The sequence below is a fragment of the Microcaecilia unicolor genome, chromosome 7 (assembly GCF_901765095.1).
Source record: "Microcaecilia unicolor chromosome 7, aMicUni1.1, whole genome shotgun sequence".
Taxonomy (NCBI): domain Eukaryota; kingdom Metazoa; phylum Chordata; class Amphibia; order Gymnophiona; family Siphonopidae; genus Microcaecilia; species Microcaecilia unicolor.
The window spans coordinates 305,280,132-305,298,567 of NC_044037.1; the positions used below are offsets into that span (position 1 = coordinate 305,280,132).

The 18,436-nt window shown below is 44.8% G+C and overlaps 1 protein-coding gene across 1 annotated transcript in view; it reads right to left on the reverse strand.

Moving 5' to 3' along the window:
* Window positions 1-17,986, reverse strand: part of IHH (Indian hedgehog signaling molecule) — a 125,378-nt gene extending 107,392 nt beyond the window's left edge. Inside the window, exon 1 of the mRNA XM_030210239.1 lies at window positions 17,551-17,986. Coding sequence (XP_030066099.1) covers window positions 17,551-17,853 — 303 coding nt within the window. The 5' untranslated portion in view covers window positions 17,854-17,986. The remainder of the gene's footprint in view (window positions 1-17,550) is intronic.
* Between the last annotated feature and the right edge of the window lie 450 nt (window positions 17,987-18,436).

Consider the following 18,436-nt stretch of genomic DNA (forward strand, 5'->3'; position numbering starts at 1 on the left):
CTTGGCCACCTTTAAATCTAGACTGAAAGCCCATCTCTTTAACATTGCTTTTGACTCGTAACCACTTGCCTCCACCTACCCTCCTCTCCTTCCTGTACACATTAATTGATTTGATTTCCATACTTTATTTATTTTGTCTATTAGATTGTAAGCTCTTTGAGCAGGGACTGTCTTTCTTCTATGTTTGTGCAGCGCTGCGTACGCCTTGTAGCGCTATAGAAATGCTAAATAGTAGTAGTAGTAGTCTCTTGTAACCAGAGCTAATATTGTGATGTCATAATGCCTCAGGCCACCAATAAGAGCCAACCTCATCAGTGATGTCACAATGGCTTGATTGTCCTATACTTGGCTCACTTTTATTACATAGCTCTTTGAGCAGGGACTGTCTTTCTTCTATGTTTGTGCAGCGCTGCGTACGCCTTGTAGCGCTATAGAAATGCTAAATAGTAGTAGTAGTAGTCTCTTGTAACCAGAGCTAATATTGTGATGTCATAATGCCTCAGGCCACCAATAAGAGCCAACCTCATCAGTGATGTCACAATGGCTTGATTGTCCTATACTTGGCTCACTTTTATTACATAGCTCTTTGAGCAGGGACTGTCTTTCTTCTATGTTTGTGCAGCGCTGCGTATGCCTTGTAGCGCTATAGAAATGCTAAATAGTAGTAGTAGTAGTCTCTTGTAACCAGAGCTAATATTGTGATGTCATAATGCCTCAGGCCACCAATAAGAGCCAACCTCATCAGTGATGTCACAATGGCTTGATTGTCCTATACTTGGCTCACTTTTATTACATAGCTCTTTGAGCAGGGACTGTCTTCTATGTTTGTGCAGCGCTGCGTACGCCTTGTAGCGCTATAGAAATGCTAAATAGTAGTAGTAGTAGTCTCTTGTAACCAGAGCTAATATTGTGATGTCATAATGCCTCAGGCCACCAATAAGAGCCAACCTCATCAGTGATGTCACAATGGCTTGATTGTCCTATACTTGGCTCACTTTTATTACATAGCTCTTTGAGCAGGGACTGTCTTTCTTCTATGTTTGTGCAGCGCTGCATACGCCTTGTAGCGCTATAGAAATGCCAAATAGTAGTAGTAGTAGTCTCTTGTAACCAGAGCTAATATTGTGATGTCATAATGCCTCAGGCCACCAATAAGAGCCAACGTCATCAGTAATGTCACAATGGCTTGATTGTCCTATACTTGGCTCACTTTTATTACATAGCTCTTTGAGCAGGGACTGTCTTTCTTCTATGTTTGTGCAGCGCTGCGTACGCCTTGTAGCACTATAGAAATGCTAAATAGTAGTAGTAGAAGGGTCGCTGGACATGGGTGGACGGAGGGCAGAGGAGAGGAGGGTCGCTGGACATGAGCCCCTATGTCTTGCCCCATCCTTGGCCACCTTTAAATCTAGACTGAAAGCCCATCTCTTTAACATTGCTTTTGACTCGTAACCACTTGCCTCCACCTACCCTCCTCTCCTTCCTGTACACATTAATTGATTTGATTTCCATACTTTATTTATTTTGTCTATTAGATTGTAAGCTCTTTGAGCAGGGACTGTCTTTCTTCTATGTTTGTGCAGCGCTGCGTACGCCTTGTAGCGCTATAGAAATGCTAAATAGTAGTAGTAGTAGTCTCTTGTAACCAGAGCTAATATTGTGATGTCATAATGCCTCAGGCCACCAATAAGAGCCAACCTCATCAGTGATGTCACAATGGCTTGATTGTCCTATACTTGGCTCACTTTTATTACATAGCTCTTTGAGCAGGGACTGTCTTCTATGTTTGTGCAGCGCTGCGTACGCCTTGTAGCGCTATAGAAATGCTAAATAGTAGTAGTAGTAGTCTCTTGTAACCAGAGCTAATATTGTGATGTCATAATGCCTCAGGCCACCAATAAGAGCCAACCTCATCAGTGATGTCACAATGGCTTGATTGTCCTATACTTGGCTCACTTTTATTACATAGCTCTTTGAGCAGGGACTGTCTTCTATGTTTGTGCAGCGCTGCATACGCCTTGTAGCGCTATAGAAATGCCAAATAGTAGTAGTAGTAGTCTCTTGTAACCAGAGCTAATATTGTGATGTCATAATGCCTCAGGCCACCAATAAGAGCCAACGTCATCAGTGATGTCACAATGGCTTGATTGTCCTATACTTGGCTCACTTTTATTACATAGCTCTTTGAGCAGGGACTGTCTTTCTTCTATGTTTGTGCAGCGCTGCGTACGCCTTGTAGCACTATAGAAATGCTAAATAGTAGTAGTAGAAGGGTCGCTGGACATGGGTGGATGGAGGGCAGAGGAGAGGAGGGTCGCTGGACATGAGCCCCTATGTCTTGCCCCATCCTTGGCCACCTTTAAATCTAGACTGAAAGCCCATCTCTTTAACATTGCTTTTGACTCGTAACCACTTGCCTCCACCTACCCTCCTCTCCTTCCTGTACACATTAATTGATTTGATTTCCATACTTTATTTATTTTGTCTATTAGATTGTAAGCTCTTTGAGCAGGGACTGTCTTTCTTCTATGTTTGTGCAGCGCTGCGTACGCCTTGTAGCGCTATAGAAATGCTAAATAGTAGTAGTAGTAGTCTCTTGTAAACAGAGCTAATATTGTGATGTCATAATGCCTCAGGCCACCAATAAGAGCCAACCTCATCAGTGATGTCACAATGGCTTGATTGTCCTATACTTGGCTCACTTTTATTACATAGCTCTTTGAGCAGGGACTGTCTTCTATGTTTGTGCAGTGCTGCGTACGCCTTGTAGCGCTATAGAAATGCTAAATAGTAGTAGTAGTAGTCTCTTGTAACCAGAGCTAATATTGTGATGTCATAATGCCTCAGGCCACCAATAAGAGCCAACCTCATCAGTGATGTCACAATGGCTTGATTGTCCTATACTTGGCTCACTTTTATTACATAGCTCTTTGAGCAGGGACTGTCTTTCTTCTATGTTTGTGCAGCGCTGCATACGCCTTGTAGCGCTATAGAAATGCCAAATAGTAGTAGTAGTAGTCTCTTGTAACCAGAGCTAATATTGTGATGTCATAATGCCTCAGGCCACCAATAAGAGCCAACGTCATCAGTGATGTCACAATGGCTTGATTGTCCTATACTTGGCTCACTTTTATTACATAGCTCTTTGAGCAGGGACTGTCTTCTATGTTTGTGCAGCGCTGCGTACGCCTTGTAGCGCTATAGAAATGCTAAATAGTAGTAGTAGTAGTCTCTTGTAACCAGAGCTAATATTGTGATGTCATAATGCCTCAGGCCACCAATAAGAGCCAACCTCATCAGTGATGTCACAATGGCTTGATTGTCCTATACTTGGCTCACTTTTATTACATAGCTCTTTGAGCAGGGACTGTCTTTCTTCTATGTTTGTGCAGCGCTGCATACGCCTTGTAGCGCTATAGAAATGCCAAATAGTAGTAGTAGTAGTCTCTTGTAACCAGAGCTAATATTGTGATGTCATAATGCCTCAGGCCACCAATAAGAGCCAACGTCATCAGTGATGTCACAATGGCTTGATTGTCCTATACTTGGCTCACTTTTATTACATAGCTCTTTGAGCAGGGACTGTCTTTCTTCTATGTTTGTGCAGCGCTGCGTACGCCTTGTAGCACTATAGAAATGCTAAATAGTAGTAGTAGAAGGGTCGCTGGACATGGGTGGATGGAGGGCAGAGGAGAGGAGGGTCGCTGGACATGAGCCCCTATGTCTTGCCCCATCCTTGGCCACCTTTAAATCTAGACTGAAAGCCCATCTCTTTAACATTGCTTTTGACTCGTAACCACTTGCCTCCACCTACCCTCCTCTCCTTCCTGTACACATTAATTGATTTGATTTCCATACTTTATTTATTTTGTCTATTAGATTGTAAGCTCTTTGAGCAGGGACTGTCTTTCTTCTATGTTTGTGCAGCGCTGCGTACGCCTTGTAGCGCTATAGAAATGCTAAATAGTAGTAGTAGTAGTCTCTTGTAACCAGAGCTAATATTGTGATGTCATAATGCCTCAGGCCACCAATAAGAGCCAACCTCATCAGTGATGTCACAATGGCTTGATTGTCCTATACTTGGCTCACTTTTATTACATAGCTCTTTGAGCAGGGACTGTCTTTCTTCTATGTTTGTGCAGCGCTGCGTACGCCTTGTAGCACTATAGAAATGCTAAATAGTAGTAGTAGAAGGGTCGCTGGACATGGGTGGACGGAGGGCAGAGGAGAGGAGGGTCGCTGGACATGAGCCCCTATGTCTTGCCCCATCCTTGGCCACCTTTAAATCTAGACTGAAAGCCCATCTCTTTAACATTGCTTTTGACTCGTAACCACTTGCCTCCACCTACCCTCCTCTCCTTCCTGTACACATTAATTGATTTGATTTCCATACTTTATTTATTTTGTCTATTAGATTGTAAGCTCTTTGAGCAGGGACTGTCTTTCTTCTATGTTTGTGCAGCGCTGCGTACGCCTTGTAGCGCTATAGAAATGCTAAATAGTAGTAGTAGTAGTCTCTTGTAACCAGAGCTAATATTGTGATGTCATAATGCCTCAGGCCACCAATAAGAGCCAACCTCATCAGTGATGTCACAATGGCTTGATTGTCCTATACTTGGCTCACTTTTATTACATAGCTCTTTGAGCAGGGACTGTCTTCTATGTTTGTGCAGCGCTGCGTACGCCTTGTAGCGCTATAGAAATGCTAAATAGTAGTAGTAGTAGTCTCTTGTAACCAGAGCTAATATTGTGATGTCATAATGCCTCAGGCCACCAATAAGAGCCAACCTCATCAGTGATGTCACAATGGCTTGATTGTCCTATACTTGGCTCACTTTTATTACATAGCTCTTTGAGCAGGGACTGTCTTCTATGTTTGTGCAGCGCTGCATACGCCTTGTAGCGCTATAGAAATGCCAAATAGTAGTAGTAGTAGTCTCTTGTAACCAGAGCTAATATTGTGATGTCATAATGCCTCAGGCCACCAATAAGAGCCAACGTCATCAGTGATGTCACAATGGCTTGATTGTCCTATACTTGGCTCACTTTTATTACATAGCTCTTTGAGCAGGGACTGTCTTTCTTCTATGTTTGTGCAGCGCTGCGTACGCCTTGTAGCACTATAGAAATGCTAAATAGTAGTAGTAGAAGGGTCGCTGGACATGGGTGGATGGAGGGCAGAGGAGAGGAGGGTCGCTGGACATGAGCCCCTATGTCTTGCCCCATCCTTGGCCACCTTTAAATCTAGACTGAAAGCCCATCTCTTTAACATTGCTTTTGACTCGTAACCACTTGCCTCCACCTACCCTCCTCTCCTTCCTGTACACATTAATTGATTTGATTTCCATACTTTATTTATTTTGTCTATTAGATTGTAAGCTCTTTGAGCAGGGACTGTCTTTCTTCTATGTTTGTGCAGCGCTGCGTACGCCTTGTAGCGCTATAGAAATGCTAAATAGTAGTAGTAGTAGTCTCTTGTAAACAGAGCTAATATTGTGATGTCATAATGCCTCAGGCCACCAATAAGAGCCAACCTCATCAGTGATGTCACAATGGCTTGATTGTCCTATACTTGGCTCACTTTTATTACATAGCTCTTTGAGCAGGGACTGTCTTCTATGTTTGTGCAGTGCTGCGTACGCCTTGTAGCGCTATAGAAATGCTAAATAGTAGTAGTAGTAGTCTCTTGTAACCAGAGCTAATATTGTGATGTCATAATGCCTCAGGCCACCAATAAGAGCCAACCTCATCAGTGATGTCACAATGGCTTGATTGTCCTATACTTGGCTCACTTTTATTACATAGCTCTTTGAGCAGGGACTGTCTTTCTTCTATGTTTGTGCAGCGCTGCATACGCCTTGTAGCGCTATAGAAATGCCAAATAGTAGTAGTAGTAGTCTCTTGTAACCAGAGCTAATATTGTGATGTCATAATGCCTCAGGCCACCAATAAGAGCCAACGTCATCAGTGATGTCACAATGGCTTGATTGTCCTATACTTGGCTCACTTTTATTACATAGCTCTTTGAGCAGGGACTGTCTTCTATGTTTGTGCAGCGCTGCGTACGCCTTGTAGCGCTATAGAAATGCTAAATAGTAGTAGTAGTAGTCTCTTGTAACCAGAGCTAATATTGTGATGTCATAATGCCTCAGGCCACCAATAAGAGCCAACCTCATCAGTGATGTCACAATGGCTTGATTGTCCTATACTTGGCTCACTTTTATTACATAGCTCTTTGAGCAGGGACTGTCTTTCTTCTATGTTTGTGCAGCGCTGCATACGCCTTGTAGCGCTATAGAAATGCCAAATAGTAGTAGTAGTAGTCTCTTGTAACCAGAGCTAATATTGTGATGTCATAATGCCTCAGGCCACCAATAAGAGCCAACGTCATCAGTGATGTCACAATGGCTTGATTGTCCTATACTTGGCTCACTTTTATTACATAGCTCTTTGAGCAGGGACTGTCTTTCTTCTATGTTTGTGCAGCGCTGCGTACGCCTTGTAGCACTATAGAAATGCTAAATAGTAGTAGTAGAAGGGTCGCTGGACATGGGTGGATGGAGGGCAGAGGAGAGGAGGGTCGCTGGACATGAGCCCCTATGTCTTGCCCCATCCTTGGCCACCTTTAAATCTAGACTGAAAGCCCATCTCTTTAACATTGCTTTTGACTCGTAACCACTTGCCTCCACCTACCCTCCTCTCCTTCCTGTACACATTAATTGATTTGATTTCCATACTTTATTTATTTTGTCTATTAGATTGTAAGCTCTTTGAGCAGGGACTGTCTTTCTTCTATGTTTGTGCAGCGCTGCGTACGCCTTGTAGCGCTATAGAAATGCTAAATAGTAGTAGTAGTAGTCTCTTGTAACCAGAGCTAATATTGTGATGTCATAATGCCTCAGGCCACCAATAAGAGCCAACCTCATCAGTGATGTCACAATGGCTTGATTGTCCTATACTTGGCTCACTTTTATTACATAGCTCTTTGAGCAGGGACTGTCTTTCTTCTATGTTTGTGCAGCGCTGCGTACGCCTTGTAGCACTATAGAAATGCTAAATAGTAGTAGTAGAAGGGTCGCTGGACATGGGTGGATGGAGGGCAGAGGAGAGGAGGGTCGCTGGACATGAGCCCCTATGTCTTGCCCCATCCTTGGCCACATTTAAATCTAGACTGAAAGCCCATCTCTTTAACATTGCTTTTGACTCGTAACCACTTGCCTCCACCTACCCTCCTCTCCTTCCTGTACACATTAATTGATTTGATTTCCATACTTTATTTATTTTGTCTATTAGATTGTAAGCTCTTTGAGCAGGGACTGTCTTTCTTCTATGTTTGTGCAGCGCTGCGTACGCCTTGTAGCGCTATAGAAATGCTAAATAGTAGTAGTAGTAGTCTCTTGTAACCAGAGCTAATATTGTGATGTCATAATGCCTCAGTCCACCAATAAGAGCCAACCTCATCAGTGATGTCACAATGGCTTGATTGTCCTATACTTGGCTCACTTTTATTACATAGCTCTTTGAGCAGGGACTGTCTTTCTTCTATGTTTGTGCAGCGCTGCGTACGCCTTGTAGCACTATAGAAATGCTAAATAGTAGTAGTAGAAGGGTCGCTGGACATGGGTGGATGGAGGGCAGAGGAGAGGAGGGTCGCTGGACATGAGCCCCTATGTCTTGCCCCATCCTTGGCCACCTTTAAATCTAGACTGAAAGCCCATCTCTTTAACATTGCTTTTGACTCGTAACCACTTGCCTCCACCTACCCTCCTCTCCTTCCTGTACACATTAATTGATTTGATTTCCATACTTTATTTATTTTGTCTATTAGATTGTAAGCTCTTTGAGCAGGGACTGTCTTTCTTCTATGTTTGTGCAGCGCTGCGTACGCCTTGTAGCACTATAGAAATGCTAAATAGTAGTAGTAGAAGGGTCGCTGGACATGGGTGGATGGAGGGCAGAGGAGAGGAGGGTCGCTGGACATGAGCCCCTATGTCTTGCCCCATCCTTGGCCACCTTTAAATCTAGACTGAAAGCCCATCTCTTTAACATTGCTTTTGACTCGTAACCACTTGCCTCCACCTACCCTCCTCTCCTTCCTGTACACATTAATTGATTTGATTTCCATACTTTATTTATTTTGTCTATTAGATTGTAAGCTCTTTGAGCAGGGACTGTCTTTCTTCTATGTTTGTGCAGCGCTGCGTACGCCTTGTAGCACTATAGAAATGCTAAATAGTAGTAGTAGAAGGGTCGCTGGACATGGGTGGATGGAGGGCAGAGGAGAGGAGGGTCGCTGGACATGAGCCCCTATGTCTTGCCCCATCCTTGGCCACCTTTAAATCTAGACTGAAAGCCCACCTCTTTAACATTGCTTTTGACTCGTAACCACTTGTAACCACTCGCCTCCACCTACCCTCCTCCTTCCTGTACACAATAATTAATTTGATTTGCTTACTTTATTTTTTGTCTATTAGATTGTAAGCTCTTTGAGCAGGGACTGTCTTTCTTCTATGTTTGTGCAGCGCTGCGTACGCCTTGTAGCGCTATAGAAATGCTAAATAGTAGTAGTAGTCCTCCTTCCACCAGGTTTCTGAGATGCCTGTTATATCTCTCTCTTCATTTAGTAAATCCTTCTTATCTGTTCCCTTCTCCACTACTGCCAACTCCAGACTTCGCGCCTTCTGTCTCGCTGCACCCTACGCCTGGAATAAACTTCCTGAGCCCCTACGTCTTGCCCCATCCTTGGCCACCTTTAAATCTAGACTGAAAGCCCACCTCTTTAACATTGCTTTTGACTCGTAACCACTTGTAACCACTCGCCTCCACCTACCCTCCTCTCTTCCTTCCCGTTCACATTAATTGATTTGATTTGCTTACTTTATTTTTTGTCTATTAGATTGTAAGCTCTTTGAGCAGGGACTGTCTTCTATGTTTGTGCAGCGCTGCGTACGCCTTGTAGCGCTATAGAAATGCTAAATAGTAGTAGTAGTAGGAATTAAGGGTCAGGCTTCTCTAATCCCTTCTAAGGAGAGCTGCCAAAAATGAGCACTTCTATAAAACCTGTATGTACCCAGGAGCAGCTGTAAATCCCAACTCTGATAGATGTGTGATTCCCTTCTGAATCGGAGAACATATTTTTTCCTCTGACCTTGTACTGCCCAAATCCCACCCGAACCACACCCTCTTGCCACAAGCACATAGCCTGGATTTACACTTTCTAAAACTGGGTTTTCCACATCTATTTATTTATTACATTTGTACCCCGCGCTTTCCCACATGTAGCAGGTTCAATGCGGCTAGAATTACTACTACTACTACTATTTAGCATTTCTATAGCGCTACAAGGCGTACGCAGCGCTGCACAAACATAGAAGAAAGACAGTCCCTGCTCAAAGAGCTTACAATCTAATAGACAAAATAAATAAAGTATGGAAATCAAATCAATTAATGTGTACAGGAAGGAGAGGAGGGTAGGTGGAGGCAAGTGGTTACGAGTCAAAAGCAATGTTAAAGAGATGGGCTTTCAGTCTAGATTTAAAGGTGGCCAAGGATGGGGCAAGACATAGGGGCTCATGTCCAGCGACCCTCCTCTCCTCTGCCCTCCATCCACCCATGTCCAGCGACCCTTCTACTACTACTATTTAGCATTTCTATAGTGCTACAAGGCGTACGCAGCGCTGCACAAACATAGAAGAAAGACAGTCCCTGCTCAAAGAGCTTACAATCTAATAGACAAAAAATAAATAAAGTAAGCAAATCAAATCAATGAATGTGTACAGGAAGGAAGAGAGGAGGGTAGGTGGAGGCGAGTGGTTACAAGTGGTTACGAGTCAAAAGCAACGTTAAAGAGGTGGGCTTTCAGTCTAGATTTAAAGGTGGCCAAGGATGGGGCAAGACATAGGGGCTCAGGAAGTTTATTCCAGGCGTAGGGTGCAGCGAGACAGAAGGCGCGAAGTCTGGAGTTGGCAGTAGTGGAGAAGGGAACAGATAAGAAGGATTTATCCATGGAGCGGAGTGCACGGGAAGGGGTGTAGGGAAGGACGAGTGTGGAGAGATACTGGGGAGCAGCAGAGTGAGTACATTTATAGGTTAGTAGAAGAAGTTTGAACAGGATGCGAAAACGGATAGGGAGCCAGTGAAGGGTCTTGAGGAGAGGGGTAGTATGAGTAAAGCGACCCTGGCGGAAGATGAGACGGGCAGCAGATTTTTGAACCGACTGGAGAGGGGAGAGGTGACTAAGTGGGAGGCCAGCAAAAAGCAGATTGCAGTAGTCTAAACGAGAGGTGACAAGGGTGTGGATGAGGGTTTTGGTAGAGTGCTCGGAAAGAAAGGGGCGGATTTTACGGATGTTGTAAAGAAAGAAACGACAGGTCTTGGCAATCTGCTGGATATGATCAGAGAAGGAGAGTCAAAGATGACCCCAAGGTTTCGAGCTGAGGAGACAGGGAGAATGAGAGAGCCATCAACAGAAATAGAAAATGGGGGGAGCGGGGAGGTGGGTTTGGGGGGGAAAATGAGAAGCTCGGTTTTGGTCATATTTAATTATAAAGGACATACAAGTTGTAGAAAACATAGTAATAATTGAATTTTGAGGATATATAGACTGAATATGGAGATGTAAACAAGGAGGGTAAATAAAAGTAAAGGAGATTAGGAGACATGGTCTAAGGTATAATAATCGTCAGGACAGGAATCATGTGGGTGGGCTTAAAAAGTTAAAATTGGGTCTTTAGGGTAAGCTTTCTTGAAGAGATGGGTCTTCAACATTTTTCTGAAGGGTGGATGGTCCCTTATAGTTCGGATGGATCTTGACAGAGCGTTCCAAAGTTGGCTACCCAAAAAGGAGAATACATTTAAATGCTGATATTTACATGTGTATATTGTGAATAAGGCTTATAAATTAAGGGCCGCAGTCCAACAGAATATTTTTTATAGTATTGTCAAAAATCACGAAACCTGAGAGGCAGTTAGGTGAGTTATTAGATGACCAGTAGGTGAAAGACACCCTCAGGAAGAACAAGGCCATAGCAGAAAATGGAAATGAATTCTTTACTTAGGTCTCCGGTGCAGAGGAGGTTGGAGACATATCCACACATTTCTTTCTAGGTGCCGACTGGGAGGGCGTGGCATAGCCACGGGTGGGCCCAGGTGAGCAAGGGCCCACTCAGTCCCGCCAGCTGAAGGTGTCCTCTGGAAGCCCTGGGTCTTGTCAACTTGTTTGACAGTTGAAGTTAAAGCAAAGTTGGCGTCTATAAAACTCCCAGAATGCAGAGTTATCCTTGGCAAGAGAGTGAGAGCGGGTGTTCTGGACGGAGTGAAGCGATACCCCGAGATTCTGAAGCTCCCAATACCCCAGATCTCTATTCCGGACCATTTAGCCACTCCCAGCTCGAAGATTTGAGTGCGGTATGAGCTGTCAGGCGGGAGGCCACTGAAAAACCTCGTGCTTTTTGTCGAGTTTTGTAAGACAACTGTGGAGGCAGCCTGGAGGCCGCTGATTATAAAAGGACTACAGTAGCAATCTGTACTGCTTACAAACAAGTTCCCTCATCGGGAGGCATGTTGTCATCGCGTATAATCAGATCCTGTACAATAACGTAGGGTAAGGGTAATGTGTTTGATACGTCGCCTTCCTGTTGTACAACAAAAGCGGTTTATGTATATACAGGTACTTTCTCTGTCCGTGGAGGGCTCACAATCTGGGGTAATGGAGGGTTAAGTGACTTGCCCAGGGTCACAAGGAGCTGCAGTGGGAAATGAACCTGGGTCTCAGCCCACTGCATGAACCATTAGGCTACTCCTCCACTCCTTAGGGCTGGAGTGGAGTAGTGTAGTGGTTAGTGCAGTGGACTTTGGTCCTGGAGAACTGGGTTCAATTCCCACTGCAGCTCCTTGTGACTCTGGCGAAGTCACTTAACCCTCCCATTGTCTCTGGTACAAAATAAGTACCTGAATATATGTAAACCGCTTTGAATGTAGCTGCAAAAACCTCAGAAAGGTGGTATATCAAGTCCCATTTCCCTTTCCCTTATGACATCAGAAGTGAGCCAAGTATCGGGCAATCAAGCCATTGTGACATCACTGATGAGGTTGGCTCTTATTGGTGTAATGAGTGGAGGAGTAGCCTAGTGGTTAGTGCAGTGGACTTTGATCCTGGGGAACTGGGTTCAATTCCCACTGCAGCTCCTTGTGACTGTGGACAAGTCACTTAACTCTCTATTGTCCCAGATACAAAATAAGTACCTGTATATAGTACGTTACCCACTTTGAATGTAGTTGCAAAAACCACAGGAAGGCAGTATATGAAGTCCCTTTCCCTTAGCATATTTAAAATTAGTTTAAGAATTTTTTTTCAGTCAGTTCATATTTAAGCCATGAAACTTGTTCCTGGAAGAAAAGTTTAAGGGTCATGGTAAAGCTGAATTTATAAAATGGGGGTAAGTTTCAGGTGGACAAGTCCATTAGCAAGTATTAAGTCCTGGAGAACTTGCCTCTTCCTGCCAGGGTTAGGAGACAATTTTTCAAAATGACTCAACACAAATGACCCCTCCCTAGATACAGTGAGCCATAACCTGTGACCTGAAAGTTGCAGTCTGGGCACAGCAACTTGTGTCCTGCAAACTCCAGGCCAATCTCAATCTTATCCTGGCACTCCTGACCCATTTACAAGTGCTCACTGACCTGCAAATCCACATTTCATTCCTTGGAGCCTGTGAAGCTGCTGACAGCTTTTGAATTGCAACCCAGTTCTTTCTGCTGCTCAGTCACTAAACAGGCCCAGCCGGGTGAAGGCAGGGCTGATCAGGTAAGTGGAGAAGGGAGGTCTGCACTGGGCCTTTTCCATTCTCTTTGGACCATCCTGTTTCTTGACTGGCCAAGACTGCACTTTAATGCTGCCGTCAGCTGGCCACCTGGGTGTGCTACAGAGCTGTGCAGTCTGCCTTCTACCCACCCATCCTCTTCCTCATCCCAAATAAAGATGTGAGCAGCACACCCCACCGGCAGGAATAGATGTGTGTGACACCTACATAACAGAACCAGGTCTGAATCATCCTGGGGTCAGGCGGGAATGTCATGCTGAACAGAGAGCCAGCTCCTCCTGTCAGTTCAGTGCTAACTGAACTGAAAGAAACTCCATTATACCACTGTTGAATAAATTTCTTAATATAATAAGTTCTGATTCATGAAACTCACTTTTTTATATTAAAAAAAAGGGAGGGAAAAAGCCTCAGAACTCAATAGGTGCTAATTTATTGTATCAGCTCTCAATCGACGGCTTTAAACCCCTCCCCCCCCCCCAAACTTCACTTCACTTAATGAATCTAAAAAAAAGTGTTTTCACATATAGGTATTTATTATATGAATATATCACTTAGCTTCAGTTAAATGTCAGATGGTCACCCTGACGCCCAACATATCCACATGTGTTTTTTTTTAAGCCTCCAGTTATCAAAACTCCCCATAACTTGTCCTACATTTCTGTACACTTGTAGGATAAGAGCTATAAGCTGAGTCTCTTTCATTACTGACACTCCCTGGTTTGAATTATCTCCTCCCCTTTGCCTGTTCTTCAATAATCCATGCTGTATTTGTACTTTACATGTATCAGTGCAACATCTGCATAGAACTCTGATTATGGTGTACTCTTCAGCTGTCTGTGCTGTATTCATGGTTTAGTATCATAGTCTGATTATCATGCACTCTTCAGCTGTCTGTGCTGCATTCGTGGTTTAGTATCATAGTCTGATTATGATGCACTCTTCAGCTGTCAGTGCTGTATTCATGGCTTAGTATCACAGTCTGATTATCATGCACCCTTCAGCTGTCTGTGCTGTATTCATGGCTTAGTATCATAGTCTGATTATGATGCAGTCTTCAGCTGTCAGTGCTGTATTCATGGCTTAGTATCATAGTCTGATTATGATGCAGTCTTCAGCTGTCTGTGCTGTATTCATGGTTTAGTATCACAGTCTGATTATCATGCACCCTTCAGCTGTCTGTGCTGTATTCATGACTTAGTATCATAGTCTGATTATGATGCAGTCTTCAGCTGTCTTTGCTATACTTATTTTAATTTTATTTCTAGGCTTGTTTCAAGAGACATAAGAAGGAAAAGTACCTGCAGAGGACACTAAAGCTGGCTTTCTCTCTGCAGGAGGCTGAGAGCTCTGATCTCTGCAGCCATCACTTAATAAAGTTAATGTTTACACAGCACAAACTCACCAGAGATCCCTCAGCTTTAGGGGAATCTTTCCTCTGTTGTAGGCACAGACAGATCAGGAAGAACCTCCCATGAGTAAGATGTTAGAGAGACTCTCTGAGTTATTTGGGCCAATCCAGTCATCAAGATAAAAATATTCTAAACAATGGTGCAGTAACTGGAACGGGGAATAAGGTATGAGAAAGACAAACAACCAGATGTCCATCCATGCACTGACGAGAACGGCAAGTACAATTTTAGACTATCAATACAATCTCTCATTCTTGCCCAAATCGATTATTGCAACGTATTATACATAAGCTGTGCGACATCAATTAGAAAAAAGATAGGCAGTACAAAATGTTGGAGCCAGACCGAGTAACTCCTTCGTCCATCACACACACTGGCTTCCGTTTGAAACGAGAGGGATTTTTAAACTCTGCACCATGAGACACTCATTTCTATATGGCAAAATGCCAGAATATCTAGACCGCTGGATAATACTACCGGAAAAGAGACTGAAAAGCGTGAAAGAAGATCTCCTGGACCTAGTCTTTCCACCAACATAAGGCGTCAGATTTAAGACAGTAACACTCGACAACCTTATCCTATCTATCGGCAAAATGGTGGAACGATATACCAGTGACCATAAGATCAATATCAGAGTACGAATTTTCCATAAACAATTGAAGACTCATCTATTCAGAAAACACATGTTAGGGAATAGGGGACAATGTATACAGCACCCCAGTACCCCCTCCCCAAACTACAACCGCTATGACCCTAAAATGTAACAATGTAAGATTTTTTTAACGTAAGTCGCACTGAACTCACTCTGGGAATACTTGCAACTAATGAGAAATAAAGTAAAAGTTAAAAAAGTAAGCTGCTGTCTACTACTACTATTTAGCATTTCTATAGCGCTACAAGGCATACGCAGCGCTGCACAAACATAGAAGAAAGACAGTCCCTGCTCAAAGAGCTATGTAATAAAAGTGAGCCAAGTATAGGACAATCAAGCCATTGTGACATCACTGATGAGGTTGGCTCTTATTGGTGGCCTGAGGCATTATGACATCACAATATTAGCTCTGGTTACAAGAGACTACTACTACTACTATTTAGCATTTCTATAGCGCTACAAGGCATACGCAGCGCTGCACAAACATAGAAGACAGTCCCTGCTCAAAGAGCTATGTAATAAAAGTGAGCCAAGTATAGGACAATCAAGCCATTGTGACATCACTGATGAGGTTGGCTCTTATTGGTGGCCTGAGGCATTATGACATCACAATATTAGCTCTGGTTACAAGAGACTACTACTACTACTATTTAGCATTTCTATAGCGCTACAAGGCATACGCAGCGCTGCACAAACATAGAAGAAAGACAGTCCCTGCTCAAAGAGCTATGTAATAAAAGTGAGCCAAGTATAGGACAATCAAGCCATTGTGACATCACTGATGAGGTTGGCTCTTATTGGTGGCCTGAGGCATTATGACATCACAATATTAGCTCTGGTTACAAGAGACTACTACTACTACTATTTAGCATTTCTATAGCGCTACAAGGCGTACGCAGCGCTGCACAAACATAGAAGAAAGACAGTCCCTGCTCAAAGAGCTTACAATCTAGGCCACTGAGTGGCGAGATAAAACAGCTACGATGGTCTAAAAATACAAATAGGCAATCAATTTACAAGATCCAGCATGGAAAAACCAGAGCAGATTGTGAAATTAAAAACGTCCAGTTTATTCACCACTAAAATAATAAACAAATAAGTAAAAGCCCGACACGCCCAGGTTTCACCATTGCCGCTGCTTTTCTGGGAGAAAAGTTGTTTAAACCAGCAGGTGAAATTCTGTGACGACACCACTGTATTCCGTTACAAGCCCCTGACGCAGCCCTTGAGAGGGCGAAACATGGCCATGACTGTATTTATTATTTTAGTGGTGAATAAACTGGACATTTTTAACTTCACCAGTTTTGTCTGAGAAGGAGCCTGGGTGAAAGGTCTTTTGCATAGCTTATGCAGCTGGAGGGGATTCTCTGGAAAAGGGATGTACTAGAGCACAATCTTCCCGCAGTACAGATGTTGTCCAATGGACCATCTCCCTGCAGTACACAAAGATAGCAAGAGTCTGTTTTATAGCACTAGACTGGAGGAGTATTCTACAACATCAGCAAAATCTGTCCCTTCCTTTCTGAGCACACTACCAGAACCCTTATCACCTCTGGCTTAGACTATTGCAACTTGCTTCTCACAGGTGTCCCATTAAGCCATCTGTCTCCCCTTCCACCAGTGTCGACGCGCTCACATTAGCCCGCTCCTCGTCACTTCACTGGCTCCCTATCTGTTTCCACATACAGTTCAAACTCCTTTTATTGACTTACAAGTGCATTCACTCTGCAGCTCCTCAGGACCTGTCCACTCTTATCTCTCCCTACACTGGGTAAATCTCTCTTTTCTGTACCCGTGTCCTCCACTGTGAACTCCAGACCTTTCTTTTTGTGTTGCTGCTCTATATGGCCTGGAATAGACTTCCTGAATCACTACCTCAAGCTCCTGCTCTGGCCATTTTCACATCTAGGCTAAAAGTCCATCTTTTTGATGCTGCTTTTAACTCCTATTCACTTGTCTGTTTTATCATTCCCACCTTGAGTAATTCCCTTATCCCTTATTTGTCCTGTTTGTCTGTCTCGATTAGATTGCAAGCTCTGTCAAGCAGGGACTGTCTCTTACATGTTTGCTGTACAGCGCTGCGTACGTCTAGTAGCGCTACAGAAATGATAGGTAGTTAGTAATATTCCAGAGGTTTTCGGTATTGTCTCTGATGGCGTTCGGTAATTTTCCACTAATAAAAAGTACCAGGTTGGGGGCCAGTGAGGAAGAAACAAAAACTTGCTCCTTCTAATTGCAGGTATAATGGTGAAAATGAAACGTTGAAAAAGGTTCCAGATCAGTGACCTGGCAGAAATGACCAGGGCTCAGTGCCAAAAGGATCAACAGAAATGTATTCAGTGTCCCAGGGAATAAAAGACCCCCCCCCCCCCCCCCGCTTCCATTTGCAGACATGATGGCCCCAGGGGTGAGATCTCACCTCAAAATGATGGGACAGAGGAGATTCCCCAGCAGCACTTCTGAGACTAGTAACTCATTGAACAGAGCAGCAGCCTCGGAAAAAGTAGCAGCATTGAATCACACATGAGACAGGGCTATGGGACAGACTTGTGGGGTACTTTCCCCAGCCCCCTCTCACTCCCTGTTCTCTTCCTGTTCAGTACCTGCTCCCTCTCCCCTCTCCTCAGCTGTGCAGCCTTCCGGTGCCGGCTCTCTCCCTGCTCCTTACCTGAGTCATCAGCCGGTCGGCCCCCGTGTTCTCCTCATCTTTGAAGATGATGTCCGGGTTGTAGTTGGGCGTCAGCTCCTTGAAGCGCTCCGAGGTGCGGGCGATCTTGCCCTCGTACCTGCCGCTGGCCCCCAGGGTCTTCTCGGGCACGTTGGGGCTGAACTGCTTGTAGGCGAGCGGGCTGAGGCGAGGGGGTCTGCGGCGCCTGCCCACCACCCTGCCCGGCCCGCAGGAACGCACGGCCGGGGGTGGCAGCAACAGCAGCAGCGGCAGCAACAGCAAGAGCGGGCGGCACAGCTGCATGGGGCAGGCGGCTTAGGGAGCCCGGCGGAGGCGCTCCGATGCCCCGGGGCTCCCCATGCAGCGGCAGGTGGCGGGTCCCTGTCCCGGAGAGCAGCTCAGCAGAGCTGAAGTGGCTGCACTGACTCTACCTGTGCCGCCTGGCTCTTTATACCTGGCACTGCCCCTCTCATCCCTCCCCTCCCTCTCTCCAAGCCCGGACTCAGTCAGAAGCCGCTGGAGACTGACCGCACCCTGCGCTCTCTTTCCCTGCCACCTCCTCTCCCCCTGCTCCATCTCCCCCCCCCCCCCCCCCAGGGAACCTGCTACTCCCTCTCCCCCTCCTTCCCAAATCTCATCCTCCCTCCCCTTTCCTCACCCCGGTTTCTTTTCTTCCTCCCTCCCTCTTTCTTTCCTTCTTTCTCCTCTGGAACAAGTAGACAGAAAGAATCCTCCTCCCCCTTCTCTCTCTCCCCCCCCGCCCCCCACTTTCCCTCCATCAATCGCCTCTTGAGTTCCCCTTAAAAGTTTAAGCACCATTCATTCCTTCACAGGTGGCTCCGATGCAGAGCTCAGTCTCCAGGACCCCCTTTCCCCTTGGGGGGGG